Genomic DNA, 21,893 nt, shown 5'->3' on the forward strand with positions numbered 1-21,893 from the left:
ATGGCTGAGATCCATCTTGACAAGGGTGAAGGAAAGACTGCCCGCAATGCTCTGGGCCATGCTGTAAGATCTGGATCCCTTCCATGCAGATGCAAGGTGCAAATAAGTGAATAAACCCCGTTTCTCAAAGTACCACAGCCTCCGCCGAGTCTTCTGTTCTCCGAAGGGACGCAGACCCTGAAGGTGCGCCTGAGACGCCATGCAGTCTGGTCACTGCTTGGCCGGCGTCGGGCTTTTGCAACAATACATTAAAAGCAGTTGGTGGGGTGGGGTGGGTAGGTAATGCCCTCAGAAATTTCCAGCTAATTAGCGAGGAGGGACATTATGAATTGAGGAGGCCAAGGAACTAAGCTTAAATCCCCCTCCCTCCTGCTCCACGTTACTTCCTGCCACGGGCTGCCTTCCGGTTGTTGCAGTCCCGCCTCCCGTCAGTCAGCCTTTCCCGTCGACCGCTTTTCCCTCCTGCTCGAGGGACTACATTTCCCATCATGCTCTCTTGCGGCGTGACTGTGGTCGCGCAGGTAAAGCGAGGAAGTCGTCTGTTCTGCAGCTCGCCGAACAGTGGCATTTTTTTGTTGCTCTTTGTACAGAATGTGCAGGGAGATGATCTTTGCTTCCTAGAAAGAGAGCGGGGTCTGCGCTGCGTTTGCTCTTTGATAGGATACAGGGCTTTATAGAAGGCGGACCCGCACCCTCAGAATTGCAATTCTGCAGATCCGGACAGTCGGGATCTTTTGGATTCTGAAGAATGGTGCAACCGAAGACAACTTTCTTTTTTCCTTAGCTTTTTCCCTCCTGCACACCCCCTCCCCTCTTTTCTAGCCGGTGTCTGACTGCAGAGGGGAATAGCCTGCCTCTGAAGAAGGAAGAAAAGCTAGTGGGCTAAAATTAATAAACAAAAACCCAAATTATTGAGTGCTGCATAATATTTTGTCCTGAAGTTGCTGACATCGCGCGAGGTAACCAGGCCTGTAGCGCAGCTCAGTCGGAGTGTTTAGTTTTAGAACCAGCACCTAAAGATGATGAGGAATGATCTGTCCATGGCGCTTGCTGGCATCGGCGGGGCAGGGAGCCTTTTAAGAAGCAGCGAGCCCGTGTCTCTGTCTCCACTGGCGTCCCAAGCAGCTTCCTTACTGGAAGAGGCTGCAGATCTGCTGGTGATGAACAGGGACTTCGCGGCTGCTCTGGACAGGTGCGAGAAAGGCTGCGAGAGCCTCAGGAAGGACCCCGAGAATAAAGATGCTGACAGGTACATGCTGAATTGAGGCAGAGGTAGGACGAGAACCGGGAAGAATGGGATTGATCAGTGCCAGATTTACTTATGTGCGGAGCTATCTGCTGCCCATGATCCAGGGGGTAGGGCTCATTCTCTTGCAAGGATTTTTAAAATAAAAAATCCAGGCAGATTTTATCTAGGCCCAGTTGCTTAGTACCGGTAATATTAAACACACAATGTTTGTGTGTCTATGACTGTACAGTATAAGAGTTACACAATTGTGTACTAACTATTTAGTAAAGTTCGTGGAGGTTTTAATGCTGTTCAGAATCAAATAATAAAGTCAGCCATGTGAAGCAATACATGTGTTCAGATCACTATCATTAAAGAGTACATTTTGAGAACAAGTGAGGATTATAACATCCCCTATGAATGTTCTGTGTGAATGTCTTCAATAATTCCATACTTTTGTAAACTTATTAAACACTTAGCCCGTGGCCTCCAGTTGCTTAAATCCAGTCCTGGAATTGATGTCGTTCTTCTAAAGGAAATTAAATAATGATATTTATTCCAGTACCTGTTAGCACAAATGGCAAAAGAATGCAGTTTCTTACAGAAAAAGATATTTTACCAAGTTACAGCAGAGGGATGGGAAGGGTAAAATGGCAACTGGCTGTGCTGAGAGACAGCAACTTCCCGCTCGTCCTCTCCTTGAACTTCTCCTATTCCATCTGGTTGTTATAAAACTTTGTAAATACAATAAGAACTACTGCCTGTGCTTGCTCTCCCTCCTCCCTCCCAATGCCTTTTCCTTTTCTGTCATGCCTTTTAGATAGCCCTTGCCCCCAGACTTTCAATCTTGTTGCTGATCTTTGTATGGCACTCTGGGAGTCCTTTTCAGCAGCAGAGGGGGGTTAATTTTTTAATAATAATAATAATAATAATAATAATAATAATAATAATAATAATAAATTTTGTGCATCTCTTTGCTGATTCAGCTCTGAAGAACTGAAATGCTCCTTATGCACTGTGGGTATCCAGGCCTTGGCTGAGATGAACCGATGGAGAGAAGTCCTCCCTTGGATTCTTCAGTACTATCATGATCCTGAATGTTGGCCTTCCAGAATTCTAGAGCTGTGGTGGGTTCTGCTCTTATAGACGCGGAGTTATATTATTGTATTTTGGGGGTGGTAAGCCTGTTACTGAACTGTACCAGTTTAGGCTGCGGGTGGGGGCTTGCATAGTTGAATGCACTTTCATGCAGATCAGTTCCCTGCATACAGAAAACTATCTGGGAGAAAGAGGCATTGCACCCTAGTCTTCTGCCAGACATGCTAGTTTTCTCTGTGTATGGATTTTCTTTTTGTATGGAGATGCAGTAAGTCGTATGATCTCTCCTGAAGCAGCGTCTCCACCCCCCATTTTTCAACTGGGACACTGAAGTCCAGCGCCAAGGGCCTTCTGGCGGTTCCCTCACTGCAAAAAGCCAAGTTACAGGGAACCAGGCAGAGGGTCTTCTCGGTGGTGGTGCCCGCTCTGTGGAACGCCCTCCCATCAGATGTCAAAGGAATAAACAACTGACATTTAGAACACATCTGAAGGCAGCCCTGTTTAGGGAAGTTTTTAATGACTGATGTTTTAATGTACTTTTAATCTTTTGTTGGAAGCTGCCCAGAGTGGCTGGGGAAACCCAGCCAGATGGGCGTGGTATAAATAATAAGTTGTTGTTGTTGTTGTGTCTGGGAAGGACTTGTTGCTTGTAGAGTGTTTTGAGGGCCAGATCGAGCCCTGCACTAAATTATACTAGCTCCCTTTGTGTCAAGGGCTTTCTTGAGAATGCATAGGAAAAGTAATAATGCAAAGATAATGGTGTCATTATAACCATATTAAAATGGTGGTATTGCTTTGTTTCCCTCTCAGCATCCTCCTGCATAGTAAAGTGGAAGAACCTCATGTGATGCTAGAAGTCGCCAGGGACTGGTTACATTCCTCAGCCAATCAGCAGCTGCCTAGTTACTGCCTCTTGGCTCAGCTCTACCTGTTTCATGTGCTGTTGCCGCTCAGGCTCTTTGCAGAGGCAGAGGAGCTAATCCGAGGTTGTAAAGCATTGAGCAAAGAGCAACAGGTGGAGGCCTATGAGAGCATTAAGGAGAAGAGGCAGCAGTGGCTGCAGAAGAAAGAGGAGGAGCAGCAGCTTCCAGAGGAGCACCCAGAAATGGTGTGGAAGCAACGGTTGGGTAGGCTTTTTAAAATATATGTATAAAGTAATCTTATGCATTTTGTAGCTGAAACCATAGATGCCTGGAGTATATAAATTTTCTTGCCACCTAGTCTGGAAACAAAGCCTTATGAGGAGTGGTTGAAGGAGGTAGTTATGTTAATAATAATAATAATAATAATAATAATAATAATAATAATTTATTATTTATACCCCACCCATCTGGCTGGGTTTCCCCAGCCACTCTGGGCGGCTTCCAGAAGGATATTAAAATACAATAATCTATTAAACATTAAAAGCTTCCCTAAACAGGGCTGCCTTCAGATGTCCTCTAAAAGTCTGTTAGCTGTTTTTCTCTTTGACATCTGGTGGGAGGGCGTTCCACAGGGCGGGTGCTACTACCGAGAAGGCCCTCTTCCTGGTTCCCTGTAACTTGGCTTCTCGCAACGAGGGAACCGCCAGAAGGCCCTCAGCACTGGACCTCAGTGTCTGGGCAGAGCGATGGAGGTGGAGACACTCCTTCAGGTATACTGAAAAAGCCTGGAAAAGAGGAGACTGAGAGGAGATATCATAGCCATCTTCAAATATCTGAAGAGCTGTCATGTGGAAGAGGGAACAAGCTTGTTTTCTCCTGCACTGGAGGGTAGGACTTGAACCAATGGATTCAAGTTACAAGAAAGGAAATTCTGACTAAACATCAGGAAAAACTTTCTGACAGTAAGTTGTTCTACAGTGGAACAGTCTCCCTTGGGAGGTTGTGGACTGACCTTCCTTGGTGGTTTTTTACTATTAGCATAGATAAAGCGTTTGCTAAGGGGCAAAAGCATTTCCTTGATCAGCCACAAGAAATCGGTGCTGGCTATGCAGTCTTCACATGACAACGGTGGTGTCTGGAGAGCTTTTAAGGGAGAAAGGAGGTTATTTTTCATGGAATCTTCTCTGGAAATAACTTTTTAAAAGTTTTTTTCTGAGTGGTGCCTCCTCGCCACTTCCCCTGGTGTAATGTCTTCCTTTTGTTTTGCAGGTTTGGTATCCCAAAAGGTGTTGACCATATTGGCACAGCTGGGTCGAGTGCTTGGATCCTTGGCTGGCCAGCTCTGTTCCATCCCCTACAGAAAGATCCTCTTGGCTGCTTTCATGTTGTGTCTCATTGTTGTGAGACTTGACCCAGGTATACTTAAGAGAGGGGAGACAGTGGGAGGGGAAGGGAAAGGAGAAGTATCCAGCTGTTACTCTGTGAAATATTTAGCCTGTGTGAAGGTGTATCTGGAATGGCTGTGTGTGTGGATTGAGACACAGTGCTGCTTGGCCAAGATTGAGATTTCTGGGATGTCTTGTAAAGCACAGACTGTTGGGGATATGGTCACACCTGCCGTATCTGGAGTGGGACAGAATGAGAGCCCCAAATTCAACCCCAGGTCCAGCAGCAAAGGAGTAGAAGGCACGGCAGGGAGTAGCTGCATAAGAACCAAGTATACGACAGCTTCCTGAGTTAGACTCTTGGTCGATCTAGCTCTGGCAATGGCTCACCAGGGTTTCAGGCAAGGAGTCTCTGTGGGAACGGTAGTTTGTTTTAGGTGCTGGGAATTGTAGCTCTGTGAGGGGTCTTCTAACTACTCTCAGCTACCTTAATGAACTGCAGCTCCCCGGGTTTTTTTTGGGTGGGTGGGGGAAGCCGTTGCTGTTAAAGTGATATGACAGTGTTTTAAACATATGGTGCATGTGATACCTTAGTGGTTTATTTTAGTTGTATGAGAACCCTTGGGACATTGGGTGTTTACATTTGGAGGAGGAATGTTTGACCAGTGTCATGAATAATATTTGCTTATTGTTATGGGTAGATACGAGAAATGAAAGTCTTCTTCTTCTTCTTCTTCTTCTTCTTCTTCTTCTTCTTCTTCTTCTTCTTCTTCTTCTTTTTCCCAGCATCTCCTACTTCTCTGCCCTTCCTCAACAGGCTAATCCAGCTTTTCCATCAAGCCCGCTTGGCTGCATTTTCTCCACACTACAGGCCTCCAGTTCAAGACTAACTGACTCCACTGCCTTCTGTATGAAGCTGAAGCAGTGCTTGTTGGAGGTACTGTGGATAAACCACTTGCAAGTCAATGAAGGTGACTGCACCTGTTGAGAGAGCACCTGCAGTGAGGCAGAGACTTCTTCAAGAATTAAGGATAGTGGCAGTTCAGTATTTGGTGGGGGGGCATCTGCTGTGTCATGATCACAGGGATGGGACTGATAAAGCACTTCCATGATATAGTTGGAATTTGGTGGCTTTGTATATGATCACTTAGAAACACTTGTCAACTAGATATTTTTTATAACTGAGTTCTTGGAGCTTCCGCTTAAGGCTGTTTTCGTATTTTTGATTGTGGTATTAATTTACGTATTATACAGGTGAAACTTGGAAAATTAGAATATCGTCGAAAAGTGCATTTATTTCAGTAATGCAACTCATTAGTCCACATTCAACCCACCACTGCTCTCAGGTTGCAGTTCAGGCTCTCCACACCCTCCCTGGACAGAAGGAAGGAAATGCAAACTAGAGATGGGTGTTCGCAGTGTATTACTGACACCAGATAACCTCCTAGCTGTTTCATGTGGGGGTGAAATAACACAGGGGACACACTGGAGTCCTTTGTGATGTAGGACAGAGACCAAGGAATTAAGCACAAATCCCTAAATGCCATGTTCAGGAACTGACTTGCAAGGTAAGACTACAGCCACTGCAAAACAGCGCCTCCCATCCCAAAGGGATGGTCAATGGTATTAAAAGCTTGTTGCAAGGTCCAAGTGGCCTGCAGTTCCCTAGTCCAGCTCACAGCACAGGTAATCCACTAGTGTGACAGATATTTCAGACCCAAAACCATATAGTGGTGCCTCGCTAGACGAAATTAATTCGTTCCACGGGTCTTTTCTTATAGCGAAAAATTCGTCTAGCGAATCCCATAGGAATGCATTGAATTTTTTTTTGCCCATAGGAACGCATTAATTGAATTTCAATGCATTCCTATGGGAAACCGCGATTCGCTAGATGAATTTTTCGTAAAACGCATTCGTCTAGCGAGGTAACCTCCGCTCGAAAAATCCTTTCGTTAAGTGTAAATTTAGTTAAGCAGGGCATTTGTTAAGCGAGGCACCACTGTACTGCAAAGGATAAAGATCATACGTTTCCTCCAAGAAAGCTTCAGGTTGGAACACTGCTGTGCACTTGAGCACTTTGCCCAAGTAGCATAAATAGGAAACCAGCAGGTAATCACCTAGGATAGTGGGATCTGATGAAGGCTCCTTTGATAATGCCTTACAACAATTTCCTTCAGTCCATACGGTGCTTCACCATTCTTTACAACCTGCCCCATCCAATTGACCTGCCCTGCTCTGGCTGCCTTAAGGAGTCAGGATGGGCAAGGGCCAAGAGGACAGATGATCAGCCTAATACCTCCAAGCACCTTGTTCACATCCTCAGACGGAAGGAGCTAAAACATACCTATTAAAACAGGATGAGCAGGTACCAGCATAAGAAGAGCCCTTGCTGGATCAGATCAAAGGCCTATCTAACTCCACCTCCAGTTCTCACAGCAGCCGACCACATGCCTATGTCAAAGCTGCAAAAAAGTTAATGCAACAGCAGTACCAGATGGCAGCAGGGATAGCTCAGTCTGGAGAGCATTAGGCTCTTAATCCCAGGGTCGTGGGTTTGAGCCCCATGCTGGGCAAACGATTCCTGCATTGACTAGATGACCCTAGGAGGTCCCTTCCAACTCTACAGTTCTGTGATTCTACCAAGGCTTCCATAGACTTCACAATGAGAACAGGATCTATTTTGAAACAAACACAAATGACTTTATCAGCAAGGTGCCTTGCAAACTGGTTGCTCCAGGCCAGCACAGTCCCACCCCCACCCCCACCCCCGGAACAGCTCTGCTAGATGACAACCCATTGATAGGAAGATGGCAGAGAAAGTTCATGGCAAACAATAGGTGCTAGCTGAGGGATGGACAACCTGTGGCTTCCAGATCCTGCTAGACTCCTGCTAGACTCCAGCTCCCATCACTTCTGGCCATTGGTTGGTGGAGGCTGATGAAAGATGATGTCCTACAACATCTAGAGGGCCTCAGGTTCCACATACCTATGTTTTGTTGGGTTTGTGATGTGTCCTCCAAGGTCTACTCAGCAGATTCCTGAACTCAGAAAAAACGAGCATTCAGTAGAATCAAATGGGAAGGCTTTTCCATGGCCCCTACTACTTCAAGATGTGGGTGGGTATTTGCAAATTTGAATTCCCCAGTGGGGGGCAAGTAACTCCCTCTACATAGGAAATGATTCAGCCCAGCTTTCTTGGAATATATTTCCCTGCATGCAAGGAACTCCCCCTCCCCCCCCCAAAAAACCTTGTCCATGGCAGAAGCATTCAAACAAAGCAAGAAGTGGCAGAGTCCCAGGAAAAGAACCCAGTTCTGCTCAGAGAATAAAACAGAACCAAGAAGAAGAAGCTCCTATCATTTCAAGTGGGGAAGGGGACATGGGCGGATGGCTTCTGCTGAGCCCACCACCTGAGAGTGGGTGAGTGTTCAGTGATGTAAATGGCAGGAGCAGGAAAGGGGAGGTTGCCAAGGGTGATTATGACCTTCCTCCCCTGCACTGTGATGCTCAATGGCACTCCCTGGGAGTGACATGCATGGCTTGGGGTCCTTGGCACCCAGCTGCCTAGAGCGAGACAGCAGTGGGAACGTCAACATCCACAGCTGCTGTTGCTAATCGGGAGCGAGAGTGAGCATTACTTGAGGCACCATGGTAAGGAGGGAAGGGGAGCTTCCTCCTGCACATGGAAGGTGCCAAGGGGAGAGAAGGTTTCCTTTGCCACTTGCTCTGCTTCAGAACTATTGAAAGGGTAGAAGATCAAGGCAGTTTGAAAATACAGGATTGATGTGGTGTAGATGCCAGGGTGTAGATCAGGGTTGGGGAACTGCCAAATCCTGCTGGGCTATAAGTCCATCCCTGACCATTGGCCCTGGTGGCCGGGACTGGTGGGTGTTAGAAGTATAACATCGGGAGTGCCACAGGTTTCCCTTCCCTGATCTACACCCAGACATTTTATCCACCATCACCACATCAGTTCTGTGATGGCAAGGTTGATGCTGCAGCAGCCAGTTGTTCCAGGCCAGCAGCTGAATGACTTCATTGCATTTGTATCCCACCCTTTTCTCCAAAGTGCCAAGGGGAAGCCCACAAGCAGCATCTGAGTGCAATAGCATTCCTGACTTGCGATTCCCAGCAGACTTGTATAAGACCTCTGACACTGGGGATAGAACATAGCCAGCATGAGTAGGAGCCATTAATAGCTTTATCCTACCTGAATTTATCTAACATTTTTAAGGCATCCTAGTTGGTAGCTCCCCGCCAACCTAGCAGTTCGAAAGCACGTCAAAGTGCAAGTAGATAAATAGGTACCACTCCAGCGGGAAGGTAAACGGCGTTTGTGTGCGCTGCTCTGGTTCGCCAGAAGTGGCTTAAGTCATGCTCGCCGCATGACCCGGAAGCTGTACGCTGGCTCCCTCGGCCAATAAAGCGAGATGAGAGCCGCAACCCCAGAGTCGTCTGTGACTGGACTTAACAGTCAGGGGTCCCTTTACCTCCCTTTAGTTGGCAGCTATCACAACATCTAGCAAGGTCCATAGTTTAACCATGTTCTCCCCCCCCATTAATTGAATTCTTGAACATTTTCCACAAAATTATACAACAATATATTATATTACAATTTGTATCCCATCCCATACCGCAGAAAAAGTAAAAACACATTTTTTTAAAAAAGACCTAAAATAGACTTCTGATTGTTCTAAAAAAAACTCCTAAATTACACTTGTTATATTTTACACAGTATCCTATTAGTATATTATTTTCTTAAATCTTTTTGATAATGAGAAAAAAAAGAAAAATTTAAGAAAAAAACATTAAGTTTACATATATTGTCTGTACAATGCAAGACTCATTCAAGATCTGCCAGGAGGTTTTTGCTGTCACAGTAGTTTTTCAGGTACTCGAATATAATCCATTCTTGATTTACTTTATACATCATGTTCTACTATGATGATAAATGAGAGAGAGCTGTCAAATATTAGTTAGTTAGGCTTTCAATCCCTCTCTGTTTTATTCAAACATTGCCAGTTGATGTTGACTGAAGCTTTCCCCTTGATTTTATTTATGCCAGCTGTCAGCAATGCACACTGTAGCAAAAAACCAAATTCCAACCACATAACTCTAATGGCATCTGAACTGGTCCAGAAAAAAAAAGATATTGGGGTTCAATATTGTTGTCTGTTTTTTGAAAACATCAATAAAAATTACCTAAAAGTTAAAAGTGATGGATAGCTTTATGTGCAGCAGCTGTGAAAAAGGTTAATTCCAGGTTAGAGATCATAAAGAAAGCAATTGAAAATAAAACTGCCAATATAGCAACAATATTGCTATACAAATCAATGGTACAACTACATTTGGAATAAGGTGTACAGTTCTGGTCGCCACCCCTCAAAAAGGAAAATGTAGAAGGGAAATACAGTCATACCTCGGTTTAAGTACGCCTCAGTTTGAGTATTTTCAGTTTAAGTACTCTGTGGACCTGTCTAGAACAGATTTATCCACTTTCCATTACTTTCAATGGGAAAGTTCGCTTCAGGTTAAGTATGCTTCAGTTTAAGTACTCCACGGACCGTCTGGAATGGATTGATCCACTTTCCATTACTTTCAATGGGAAAGTTCGCTTCAGGTTAAGTACGCTTCAGGTTAAGTACAGAATCCGGAACCAATTGTGTTTGTAAACCGAGGTACCACTGTATTAGTAAAGGGCCACCAAAGTGATCAATAGGATGGAGTAGATCCCCTGTGAAAAAAGGCTACAGTGTTTGGAGCTTTTCATTTAGAGAAAAGGTGACTAAGGGCGGATTTACAGACGAATAAAAACGCTATAAAGAAGTCCGAAATTAAATCGTTCTATAACAAAAGAGAAAAAAACCTATGTAAAAATCACATAGGAAATTTGTTTTCTCTCTGGCGCCATCTGGTGCTGCATGTTTATAACACTTTCAAAGTGTTGTTATTTGACTAATGTAGCTGGCGTGCCTGGTGTGCTATGGTCCATGGGGTCATGAAGAGTCGGACACGACTAAACGACTAAACAACAACAGCTGAGTCCTAAGTAGGGGATATAATAGAGGTATAAAAATTGCATGGTATGGAGAAAATGCATAGAAAGAAGGTCCCCTCCTCCCTGTCTCATAAAACCAGAACTCTGGTTATCTACTACATTTTGAACCAGCTGAAGTTTCCAAATCATCTTCAAGGGCAGCCCTGTGTAAAGAACATTGCAATAACCCAATCTGGAAATTACAAAACACACAATACAGTGTGTCCAAAAGGAACTAGAGCTGGCAAAAGGCACTCCTAGCCACGGAGGCCACTCCAGTGACAGTGTTGACTGTAAAAGCACCCCCAAGCTGAGGACCTGCTCCTTCCTGGACAGGCTGTGTCTCCCCACCTCCTTGTCATGAGAACTTGGAACACCACACAGTACCTCCGTCTTTTCAGGTTTCAGCCTCTATTTATAAGCTCACATCCAGCCCATCACTGCCTCCAAGCACCAGTCTAACACCTCAATCGCCTCTCCAAATTCAGATGGGACAGATAGAGGAAGAGAGATGACCCTTTGGGTCCCTTCAAACTCTACAGTTCTTTGATTCTAAGACAATTCTGGTCCAGCGGGCCCAGCAGTGCCAAGCAACGAGGTCCAGCTACCATTTTAATTTGACTAAGTGCTTCAGAGTGACTGCAGCAGGGTCACTGTGGGAAATCAAACCTAAAATAAATAAATCCTTCCAAGCATATGCCTGCAACTACTTACAGGGTGCAAAAACGAATGGACCGGTCCCAAAGAGTCTGTGTCGTGTCTTCTGACTACCCTGTTCTCCATTCTGTAGCGTGAGTGCATCTCCATTCACGTTGGCCAGGCTGGAGTTCAGATCGGCAATGCTTGCTGGGAACTCTTCTGCCTGGAGCATGGAATTCAGCCAGATGGCACCTTCGCTGAAAAGAACCATCTCAATACTGACGACTCCTTTGCTACGTTCTTCAGAGAGACTGGCAGCGGGAAGCATGTGCCACGAGCTATCATGGTGGACTTGGAGCAAACTGTAGTTGGTGAGTTAAGACTGTCTCAGGTCACATGAAATGCTTGTGAAATCATATAGTGGCTCGGGGGGCCCACATTTCCTCAATGGGCCTCAGGTTTCCGAGTCCCGGGATATGCCTTAGGTGAATAGATGAATCTTCAGTTTCCATGTGTGTAGTCAAGCCCTACTGAATTGTTCAGCTGTAAGAAAACAAAAGATGTTTTCTAATGGTATGAAGAATCAAGCTATTCAGTTCTTTAAAGCCACAGCTTTACTACGCAATGCCCCCCAACTAACAGATACTTGGGAACTTGTAGCCCAGCAGATGTTGTTGGACCATCTCAGCATCTCTGACCATTGACCATGCTGGCTGGGGCTGATGGGAGTTGGAGTGCAACAGGTCCCTCACCACTGAGTTGAAATATCAGGCCATGGTTTTCTATCTAGATTCAGAGTTGGGCCGTCCTTGTAATTAAAACTCAGCTCCTTTCAGAAGGCCTTACGCTTCCTTTCCCCTTTCACAGATGAAGTAAGGTCTGGTACCTACCGTCAGCTTTTTCACCCGGAACAGCTGATCACTGGCAAGGAAGATGCAGCTAATAACTATGCCCGTGGTCACTACACCATTGGGAAGGACAGGATTGAGCTAGCACTGGATCGCATTCGAAAACTGGTAAGGCACAACGAAACTGAAAGCATGTTTAGGTAGGCTACAATGTTTTATTGAATGGCACTTCAAAGAGACCAGAAATGCATTGGCTGGGTCCCTGGAGAACCCGAGGACCAAACAAAAGAAGTCCCCCCTTTGGTCCACCTGAGTCAAACTCCACCCATCAGATATCTCTGTTAATTAGAAGATTGTCACAGCTATAATTTACTCGTTCATTCTAATAATTATGTTTATGTAAGTCAATATACCATCTTATTTTACAATAGATATTTATGCCAATCAATAGATTTATTGATTGAGATCTGTGGGTATAGGACGATAATAGTAATAGTACCCAGGTGGCGCTGTGGTTAAACCACTGAGCCTAGGGCTTGCTGATCAGAAGGTCGGCGGTTCGAATCCCTGTGATGGGGTGAGCTCCCGTTGCGTGGTCCCAGATCCTGCCAACCTAGCAGTTCGAAAGCACGTCAAAATGCAAGTAGATAAATAGGAACCGCTACTAAACAACAACAACAACAACAACAGCGGGAAGGTAAACGGCGTTTCCATGTGCTGCTCTGGTTTGCCAGAAGCGGCTTTGTCATGCTGGCCACATGACCTGGAAGCTATACGCCGGCTCCCTCAGCCAATAATGCGAGATGAGCGCGCAACCCCAGAGTCGGTCACGACTGGACCTAATGGTCAGGGGTCCCTTTACCTTTACCTTTAATAATAATAATAATAATAATTATTTTATCATTGTACAACCTATGTACAATGAAATTAAACGAGCCTCCCCCCCCCAACACTCAATCTCTTATCGAACAAGACACCACCTCGCAAGTTCATTGTGCTATGTTATTTTCCGTTCAACAGCCTAAAAGCCCACAGATAGAAGCTATTTTTTAGCCTGTTGGTACGGCTGATTATATACTTCTATATCTCCTGCCCGAGGGTAGAAGATTAAAGAGGTGCTGGCCGGGGTGTGAATCGTCCCTGAGAATTTTCCTCGCTCTCCTAAGGCAATGATCCCTTGCGATGTCATCTAGCGGACTCAAGGGACAGCCCATGATATTATGTGCTGTATTCACCACCCTCTGTAGAGACTTTCTGTGCATTAATTTAACAAAAAATAAAATAAATACACACAGAGACACACACAGAAACGCACTCACACATATGTATGAACACATACACCATCCATCCCTTTCTCCCAGCCACTTTCTGATTGGCTGAGAAAGGATGTGGAGAGGCCAGTTTGTACCACACTAAGCAGACACCTGGGCAGACACCTGGATCCTAATATCACATTTGCCAATTGCATGGAAAGAGAATTAAAGTTTCCCTCCCCTCCTAATGTTTTTGGTGCTGAATCTCCACCCCTCTGCCTGCCTACTTAAACAGACCAAAATACTTTTCACAATGTACAGTCCTTCCTGGACTCTAACATTTCAGAACTCAGGAGGGGTATCTTATTTATGCAGGCTCGTCGGTGTAAAAAAGCTCTCTGCATGTGTGAGGAAAGCACCTAAATGATGGTTCCCTTTACAGGCTGACACCTGTGCAGGGCTACAAGGATTCCTGATTTTCCACAGCTTCGGAGGAGGCACAGGTTCTGGCTTTACCTCCCTGCTGATGGAGCGCCTGTCTGTGGACTATGGCAAGAAGTCCAAACTGGAGTTTGCCATCTACCCAGCCCCCCAGGTTTCCACTGCGGTGGTGGAGCCCTACAATTCCATCCTGACCACCCACACCACCTTGGAGCATTCCGACTGCGCCTTCATGGTGGACAACGAGGCCATCTACGACATCTGCCGTCGCAATCTGGACATTGAGCGCCCCACGTACACCAACCTGAACCGCCTCATCAGCCAGATTGTTTCCTCCATCACCGCGTCCCTGCGTTTCGATGGCGCCCTCAACGTGGACTTGACTGAGTTCCAGACCAACCTGGTGCCTTACCCTCGCATCCACTTCCCCTTGGTGACCTATGCGCCCATCATCTCCTCCGAGAGGGCTTACCACGAGCAGCTCTCCGTGGCCGAAATCACCAGCTCCTGCTTTGAACCCAACAACCAGATGGTGAAATGCGACCCCCGCCATGGGAAATACATGGCCTGCTGCATGCTCTACCGAGGTGATGTGGTGCCCAAAGACGTCAACGTAGCCATTGCTGCGATCAAGACCAAGAGGGCAATCCAGTTTGTGGACTGGTGCCCAACTGGCTTCAAGGTGAGGAGAGATTAATATTGGCATGAAGTCTGGGTCCCAATGCAATCATTAAGGTTTATCAAGAGAGGAATCTGTGGAAAAGATTCAGAAAATGGCCTTTTCTGAACATCTGAAGCTTTTTAGTTTAGAAAAAAAGCAAATAAGGGGAGACGTGGTGTGGAGAAAGGGGGATGCCATAGGAATTGCTGGTGAGCATACCGGTGCCTGTGGTTTGGTGATTCCAGAAAAAGGCTAGAGTCACACTCCATCACATTCCCTATTGATATTTCCTGTATAGAATAGAACTTGCAAACTATTTCACCATAGAATTGCCAAAAAATAGAGGGACATCACTCAGCTCCCATAGAGAATTATGATGGAAGGTACCAGTCTTTACCAGAAGTACAGGCAGTATGTCACCTCATTCTTATTCTACCTCTAAGGTTCCAATTTAAAGGTGGTTGCTTGAACTGATACTATTTGTGTGTGTGTCTATATGCTTGCTTTCTCCCCTTCCCTCCCAATCCTACCAGGTTGGCATTAATTACCAGCCGCCAACTGTAACCCCTGGAGGAGATCTGGCCCAAGTCCAGCGCGCTGTCTGCATGCTAAGCAACACCACTGCCATTGCTGAAGCCTGGGCAAGGCTAAACCACAAGTTCGACCTGATGTTCGCCAAGAGAGCGTTTGTGCACTGGTATGTTGGTGAAGGCATGGAAGAAGGGGAGTTTGTAGAAGCTCGAGAGGACCTGTCCGCCCTGGAGAAGGACTATGAGGAAGTGGCAACTGACTCGTTTGAGTCGGTAGTTGACAGCGAGGAAATCTAACAGTTTGCTCCTCTCTGTGCACCACATTGTCTCTTGCCTGTTTCTTCCCTTCCTTGGGCCTTTGTAGACTTTATGGGAGAAATTTCCCTTGGGGGTTCCGTGTGGAGGCTCATGAAAAGTTCCCAATAGGTCAGACCTTATTCAGTAACGCATTACAGGACAGAGTCGAAAGAGTTTGCGAGAGCTTTCTTTTAGAAAACACTATACAGTGGGACCTCGACTTACGAATTTAATCCGTTCTGAAGGCACCTTTGTAGGTCTAAAATTAGTAAGTTGAAAAGCGCCTTTGGAAACACGATTTCCCATAGGAATGCATTGGAAATGGAAAAATTCGTAAGTCGAAGCAACCCCATGTAAAAATTCGTAAGTCGGAAAAACCCTATCTAAAACCGCCACGGTTTCCTTTCGGATGTTGAGAAATTCGTAAGCGTGCGGCCATTTGCCCCATTCCTGTCAAAAAATTTGGTTGTCGAATCGTTCGTAAGTCGAGGTTCCACTGTATATGAAAAATGTGTTGTATTAGCTGTTTCACCCTCTGGCCAACCACTTTCACTCCAACATGTTTTCACCCAACCACAGCCCTTTGAAATGCAACTTTACCCAATCAGTTTCTTTTACCCTACAGTGGTACCTCGGTTTAAGTACACAATTGGTTCCGGAAGTCTGTACTTAACCTGAAGCGTACTTGACCTGAAGCGAACTTTCCCATTGAAAGTAATGGAAAGTGGATTAATCCGTTGCAGACGGGTCCGCAGAGTATTTAAACTGAAAGTACTCAAACTGAGGCGTACTTAAATCGAGGTACATGCAGAGCTCTCCTTGTACCTTATGCGGAGTTGTTTTTCACTCTAACAGTCAGTATTAGGTTCCTCCTAACTGGTTCCTACCAGTTTTGTGGTCAGGCCACACTCTTGCATACATGATGACAAGCAATCCTTTTGCAGGCATTCCATGTCAACCTTTAAGACAAGCCTGTGTAATGTGGGCAGCAAGCATCAAAACAACAAGCCTACAATGAGTCTTGAAATGGGTGAGCTGAAGAAAACTGGGCAGAGATTCAGCCTGTGTGAGATCAGCCTCCCCTGGCCAAAGGAGAAAATTGGGAGGCAGCCAAGGAAACCTCCTCCAATTGGGTGGCCAAGAGCAGGTCAAGTGACTCCTATAAAAGCTTCCACATCAGGTTTGTTCTCTGAGCAATTAGGCATAGCTGCCAAGTACCCCGTTTCCCCCGGGAAACCCCTGTTTTTACTTACCTTTTCCCGGTGGTCCCCCGTATCACTTCGTCTCCGTTTTTCTCCGTTATTTTCTCCTGCCAGTGGACATTTCCCCCCCGATTTGCGCTTCTATGGGCACCAAAAATGGCCGGCGGCGGCTTCAAAAGTCGCATCTAAGTGCGTAGACGGGACTTCCGGTGTTGGCGGCGGCCATTTTTGGTGCCCATAAATGGGCGGAGTGACACCAGAAGTTGCGTCATTTCGGACATGCATAGAAGTGACTTTCGAAGCCGCCGCCGGCTATATTTGGTGCCCATAGAAGGGCAAAGCGACACCGGAAGTTACGTTGATGCAACTTCCGGTGTCACACGGCTGCCGGTCCCGGATTCTGCAGTCCGGGACTTGGAAGGTAAGGCAATTAGGAGACCTGGGCTGCATATACACCATACATTTAAAGCATAAAACTCCCCACAAAGAATCCTGGGAACTGTAGTTTATTAAAGGTGCTGTTGGAAAATGTAGCTCTGTGAAAGGTAAGCTGCAATTCCCAGGATTCTTTTTTTGGGGGGGGGAGTGGAGCCATGTGGTCTAACTGTGCTTTAAATGTATGGTGTGTGTGCAGCGCAGGCCAGTTTAAATAAGTGGGAGCCATTCAAGAGCAGCAGAACTGGTTCCATGTTTCTAGGGCCCTTTGGGCACCTCGTTCCTTCTTGGCCTCACTCCTTTAAAATGAAGCAAGTCTTACAATATGGCAACCCCAATTGTCAAAGGGAAACAATAAGAAAGGTTGAACTTTTGAAATGATGATTGCCATTTCATCGTTGTTGAATGGATACACCGCTGCCACACATTTGAAGTTAAGCCCTGGGACTCTCTACTGTAATCTCACTTCACACTTCATTTTGGAGATGAAAAATGTAACCTTTTAGTATAGGCAAAGTACACACACACACACACACACACACACACACATATATATATATATATATATATATATATATATATATATATATATATATATATATATATATTGGTATTGTAGCAATTTCTATAAGATCGTAAAAAGACAGATCAGGCCAGAGGCCCACCTCATCCCACATCCTGTTCTCACAGTGGCCAACCAGATGAGCCAATGGGAAGCCTGCAAGCAGGACTCAGGTGTCACAGCACTTGTGATTCCAAGCAAAATGGTACCCAGGGGGTAAATTGCCTTTGATAGTAGAGGCTGAAAAAACCATCACAGCTAGTAGGCACTGGGAACCTTATTTGTTTAAGAAATGTGAATTCGGTAGCATTTCAAACAACAAATTCATATATAAAATGTAAGCGTATGAGCCAAATACTGCACACATTCTTAAAAGATTACAATTTTAAGACTGCAATTTGCTGGAACCTGTCTTTGTATGCAGGGGAAGTCCCTAACTCACTGAGGGTTCGAGACCCATTCAGCTACAATATTGTATAATAAACAGAAGGCAGTGAATTATTCATGGAGAGATTAATTTACTCCAAATTTACCCCAAATGTCAATATATTTTTTTAAATTTCCAAGTTTTCAACTTTTTAAAAACAACTCAAGGAGAACAAACCTAGAAATACAAAAAAAAAAACCCAATAAATGGAACAACTTGCATATCTGTGGAACAATACATAAAACTGGAATTAATACCAACAGCGATTCTCAGGTAACATTATATTATCATAACATTCTCCAAATAGCTGCAATTTTTTTCATGCTATAATGCTGCAGGTCACTGTTAGATGCCTAGGTAATAAAGGACCACCAGGTGGCCTAAAAGGACTGTGGCCATTCTTTACCCTGCATTACTTGTAGTATATGGAGTGAAATTTTTTCAGCTATAGTTACTGACCAGACATTGCTATACCATGCAGTTAAGTTTAGGTTGTTCAGAGATTTCCAGTGCCGGGTGACAATCTGCCCCTAGCCGCTACCAGCAGAAAGGGTCACCCATCAGACTTCACGGCTTAGTTAGTGCAATAAAGCACATATAGGTTCAAATTTTAAGGGGACTTCACAGGCTCCATCCCTGCATTCCTCTCTCTTCTTCACAGTACTGTACTTTTCTTAAGAGTGACATTTGCTGGGAACTCCTGGTATCATTTTATGTCCTGCTTCACTTCATCATATGACACTGGGGGCTGTATTAGCTGCCTTTAGTATCACAAACAGATTACCTCATTAAACAACCTGGTTCTTGAAAAGGCTTCTAACCCTCCCCAGCTTACTTTCACACCAACCAGTTCTATGTGTATGTGAAGAAGTGTGCATGCACATGAAAGCTTATACCCAGAACAAACTTAGTTGGTCTCTAAGGTGCTACTGGATAATTTTTTAAATTTTTTATTCATTTCGACTGTGTCAGACCAAAACGGCTACCTACCAGAATCCAGTTCTATATTGTTGACATACCCTGCTTCTCACTTAAAGGAATAGCTTATGTACTTCCCAATGGGAACATAAGAAGGCAGCAATTTCTGTTCTTATCTATATATATCACAATCAGTGCTGTTTCATTTCTGGAGCTATGATAGCCATCTTCAAATATCTGAAGGGCTGTCACATGGAAGATGGAAATGAGCTTGTTTTCTCTTGCTCTAGACTCAAACCAATGGCTTCAAGTTATAAGAAAGGAGATCCTGACTAAACATCAGGAATAACTTTCTGACAGTATGAGGTGTTCGACAGTGGAATGGTCTCCCTGGGAAGGTTGTGGACTCTCCTTCCAAGGAGGTTTTTAAGGAGAGGTTGTATGACCATCTGTCGTGGATGCTTTAGCCGAGATTCCTGCATTGCAGGGGGTTGGACTAAATGACCCTTTGTTCAGGTCCCTTCCAACTCTACAATTCTATGATTCCATGGTTATATGATTCTATGCTGCAGTTCAGTTTCCACCAAATACTATGTTACTCATCCTTCTGCCTTCCATTTAATGTACATCATGTAAAGAAAATGTCAAAACAATTATGTATTGTTTACAGACTTTAAAAAACACACCATCACAAAACAACAACAACAACAACAACAACAACAACAACAATTTATCATTCACATTGATGTACCCACCATATTCGCTTGACTGATTTCCATTGCTGACCACAGACAAACACACAAACTGTAGCAATTTCCACTTCAATTTTCATCAGAATTATCTGACACCCCTACCTAATGTCTGTAACCCAATCTTATTTCATTTACAATTCATCCCTTTCTTACCCACCCCAAACGGTACGTGGGTAGCGCTGTGGTCTAAACCACTGAGCCTAGGGTTTGCCGATCAGGTCAGCGGTTCGAATTCCCGTGACAGGGTGAGCTCGGTCCCAGCTCCTGCCAACCTAGCAGTTCAGAAGCATGTCAAAGTGCAAGTAGATAAATAGGTACCACTCCAGTGGGAAGGTAAACAGTGTTTCTGTGCGCTGCTCTGGTTCGCCAGAAGCGGCTTAGTCATGCTGGCCACATGACCTGGAAGCTGTCTGTGGACAAACGCTGGCTCCCTCGGCCTATAGAGTGAGATGGGCACGCAACCCCCGAGTCGTCCGCAAATGGACCTAATGGTCAGGGGTACCTTTACCTTCATCCACCCCAAACCACAGAAACAACATGCTGCAGTTGAGAGCATGACAAGCTTTCCTAACTGGGTACTCACTAGGTTCCGATATGTAATGTTTTTATATATGTTGCAAGCTTGCCCAGAGCAGCTGTGGCAACCCAGTAAGATGTGTGGGGCATAAATAGTAAAACTATCACTATGGAATGGGACGTCCCAATTTTGATAAGAGAAATGTTGGAAGGTATAGCCATTGGCCCCTAAAGAGCGAGTGGAATGTATTCAATAGCGGTAAGTAGCCACTGAAGGCCATTAAAGAAGCAGTCAAGCTAGACAAAAGCCCAGAGGACAGGATCTTAATCAGAAGTCTGTGTGACATGCTGGAAAACACACAAAATGCACAGAGAGTGGAAGAGCCGTGCACTTGGGTTGCACTGTTGGCTGTTTATCTGTCTATATGTAAGAGCCTGGTGATGTAATCAGGCAAGGGTTGTTCGTGGTGGGAATTGTGACCTCTTTCCTCATCTGCTCTATGACACTGAAGGGCATGAGCAGGTGCTTGGTGCCAGTGCCACCTCTCCTCCTGCATTACAGCTCAAAGTGATACAGCAGGAGTAGGAGAGAGACGGAGAGAACAGAAACGAAGCCTTCTAACTGTTCACCAAGAAGGGAAGTGAGAATCGGTCAGAGCATTATGGTAAGCAAGAGGGGATTATGAGGAAACCACAGAACGAGGGGAAATGAGAGTCTCTCTGCTGCCACTTATACTCTGCTATGCAGCTGTGCCCATCAAGAGGCAAATTGAGATTCATTTCGGACGGGATAGCTTCTTCTGCAGCCCTTGGCTAGATTTCAATGTTTCTGGCACAGACAGCAAGCTGGAAGAAGTCACCCGGACTGCTTTCCTGTGTGTCTTTAGAGGGTGGGTGGGTAGAAAGCCCCACTCAAATCAGAAGGCATTACTTCTGAGTAACCCTACTTAGGATTGCACTCTGAGTAGCTACATTTTCACCATGAAGAAATTTGAGACACTAAAACATGGGGTGCTTGCCAATACATTTATATACAGTACCGAGATTAATCATGCTTTCTCGCCAATTCAGCTGGGGGGGCGCAATGTCTTAAAAAAAATTGATGAAGTGTTTCATATTCTCTCCATTTTAGAGATGGGGCTGAAAGCAATTGGCTTGCTGAGTCACACTCCTTGGCTATGGTGGGCTTTGGTTTCCAGGTCAAAATCTCACAATCTTACCTTTCGGCCAGCTATGGCTGCTCCAAAGCATTCTTTTTTGGCAGAGCCAGAAGTTAAAGTAGGGCATGTCTATTATTGTTTTATTAAATTTATCAGTTGCTTTTCTTCCTGCGGGTAACTCAAAAGTGCCTTTGCAAATAAATGCAATGTCTCTACACTAAGACCAGTTTCACACCAGTTTAATAGTCATGGCTCACAATCAAATAACATAAGTATAATCTCTCGGAAGGGGCAAGGGATCTCTCGCAAAGCAGCATAATTTTCAAGCCCCTTTCCTAAGATCATTTGGGCAAAGACGTGATTAAATTGGTTTCGAACTAGTTTTTCTAGGGAGGGGAAACGCCCCATTTTATAGGGGTTCACTGACTTTTTTGAAGCACCCACTAACTAACATTACGATTGCTGGCCAGATAACAGCCTCCGTTTCTAAGCTCCGGCTTCCCTTCTGCAACAATGGACGCAGGCACAGGGAGAGGGGGCGGGGGCGGAAGGGGGCCAGTGATTGATCGCGATCTACAAAAACATCGCAGGGATCGACCAGTAGATCGCAATCTATGTGTTGGACATCAGGTGTACATGAT

At 45.1% G+C, this 21,893-nt stretch overlaps 2 protein-coding genes across 6 annotated transcripts in view; both read left to right on the forward strand.

Annotated features, from left to right (window-relative positions):
* The first annotated feature begins 474 nt into the window (after positions 1–474).
* On the forward strand, positions 475–9,430 carry PEX26 (peroxisomal biogenesis factor 26). Of its 2 annotated transcripts, XM_035128332.2 has the most exons (5): positions 478–1,249; positions 2,215–2,355; positions 3,137–3,453; positions 4,459–4,605; positions 5,361–9,430. In XM_035128332.2, exons 1-5 carry the CDS (start codon positions 1,020–1,022, stop codon positions 5,462–5,464), a joined length of 939 nt encoding a protein of 312 aa, XP_034984223.2. In that variant the 5' UTR covers positions 478–1,019; the 3' UTR covers positions 5,465–9,430. The 2 variants fall into 2 exon arrangements, with proteins under 2 accessions (XP_034984222.2, XP_034984223.2); XM_035128331.2 differs by having other exon boundaries at positions 475–1,249; positions 4,459–9,430.
* A 1,977-nt stretch (positions 9,431–11,407) lies between these two features.
* Positions 11,408–21,893, forward strand: part of TUBA8 (tubulin alpha 8) — a 30,183-nt gene continuing 19,697 nt past the window's right edge. For 2 of the 4 annotated variants that reach the window (XM_035128328.2, XM_035128327.2), the window contains exons 1-3: positions 11,492–11,621; positions 12,118–12,266; positions 13,794–14,474. In XM_035128328.2, the coding sequence (XP_034984219.1) occupies positions 11,594–11,621; positions 12,118–12,266; positions 13,794–14,474 (858 nt within the window). In that variant the 5' untranslated portion in view covers positions 11,492–11,593. Of the gene's footprint in view, positions 11,622–12,117; positions 12,267–13,793; positions 14,475–14,986; positions 17,459–17,548; positions 20,758–21,893 lie in introns of those variants that run through there. The other 2 variants (XM_035128330.2, XM_035128329.2) reach the window with 2 other exon arrangements.

Source organism: Zootoca vivipara, chromosome 10, assembly GCF_963506605.1.
Source record: "Zootoca vivipara chromosome 10, rZooViv1.1, whole genome shotgun sequence".
Classification (NCBI taxonomy): domain Eukaryota; kingdom Metazoa; phylum Chordata; class Lepidosauria; order Squamata; family Lacertidae; genus Zootoca; species Zootoca vivipara.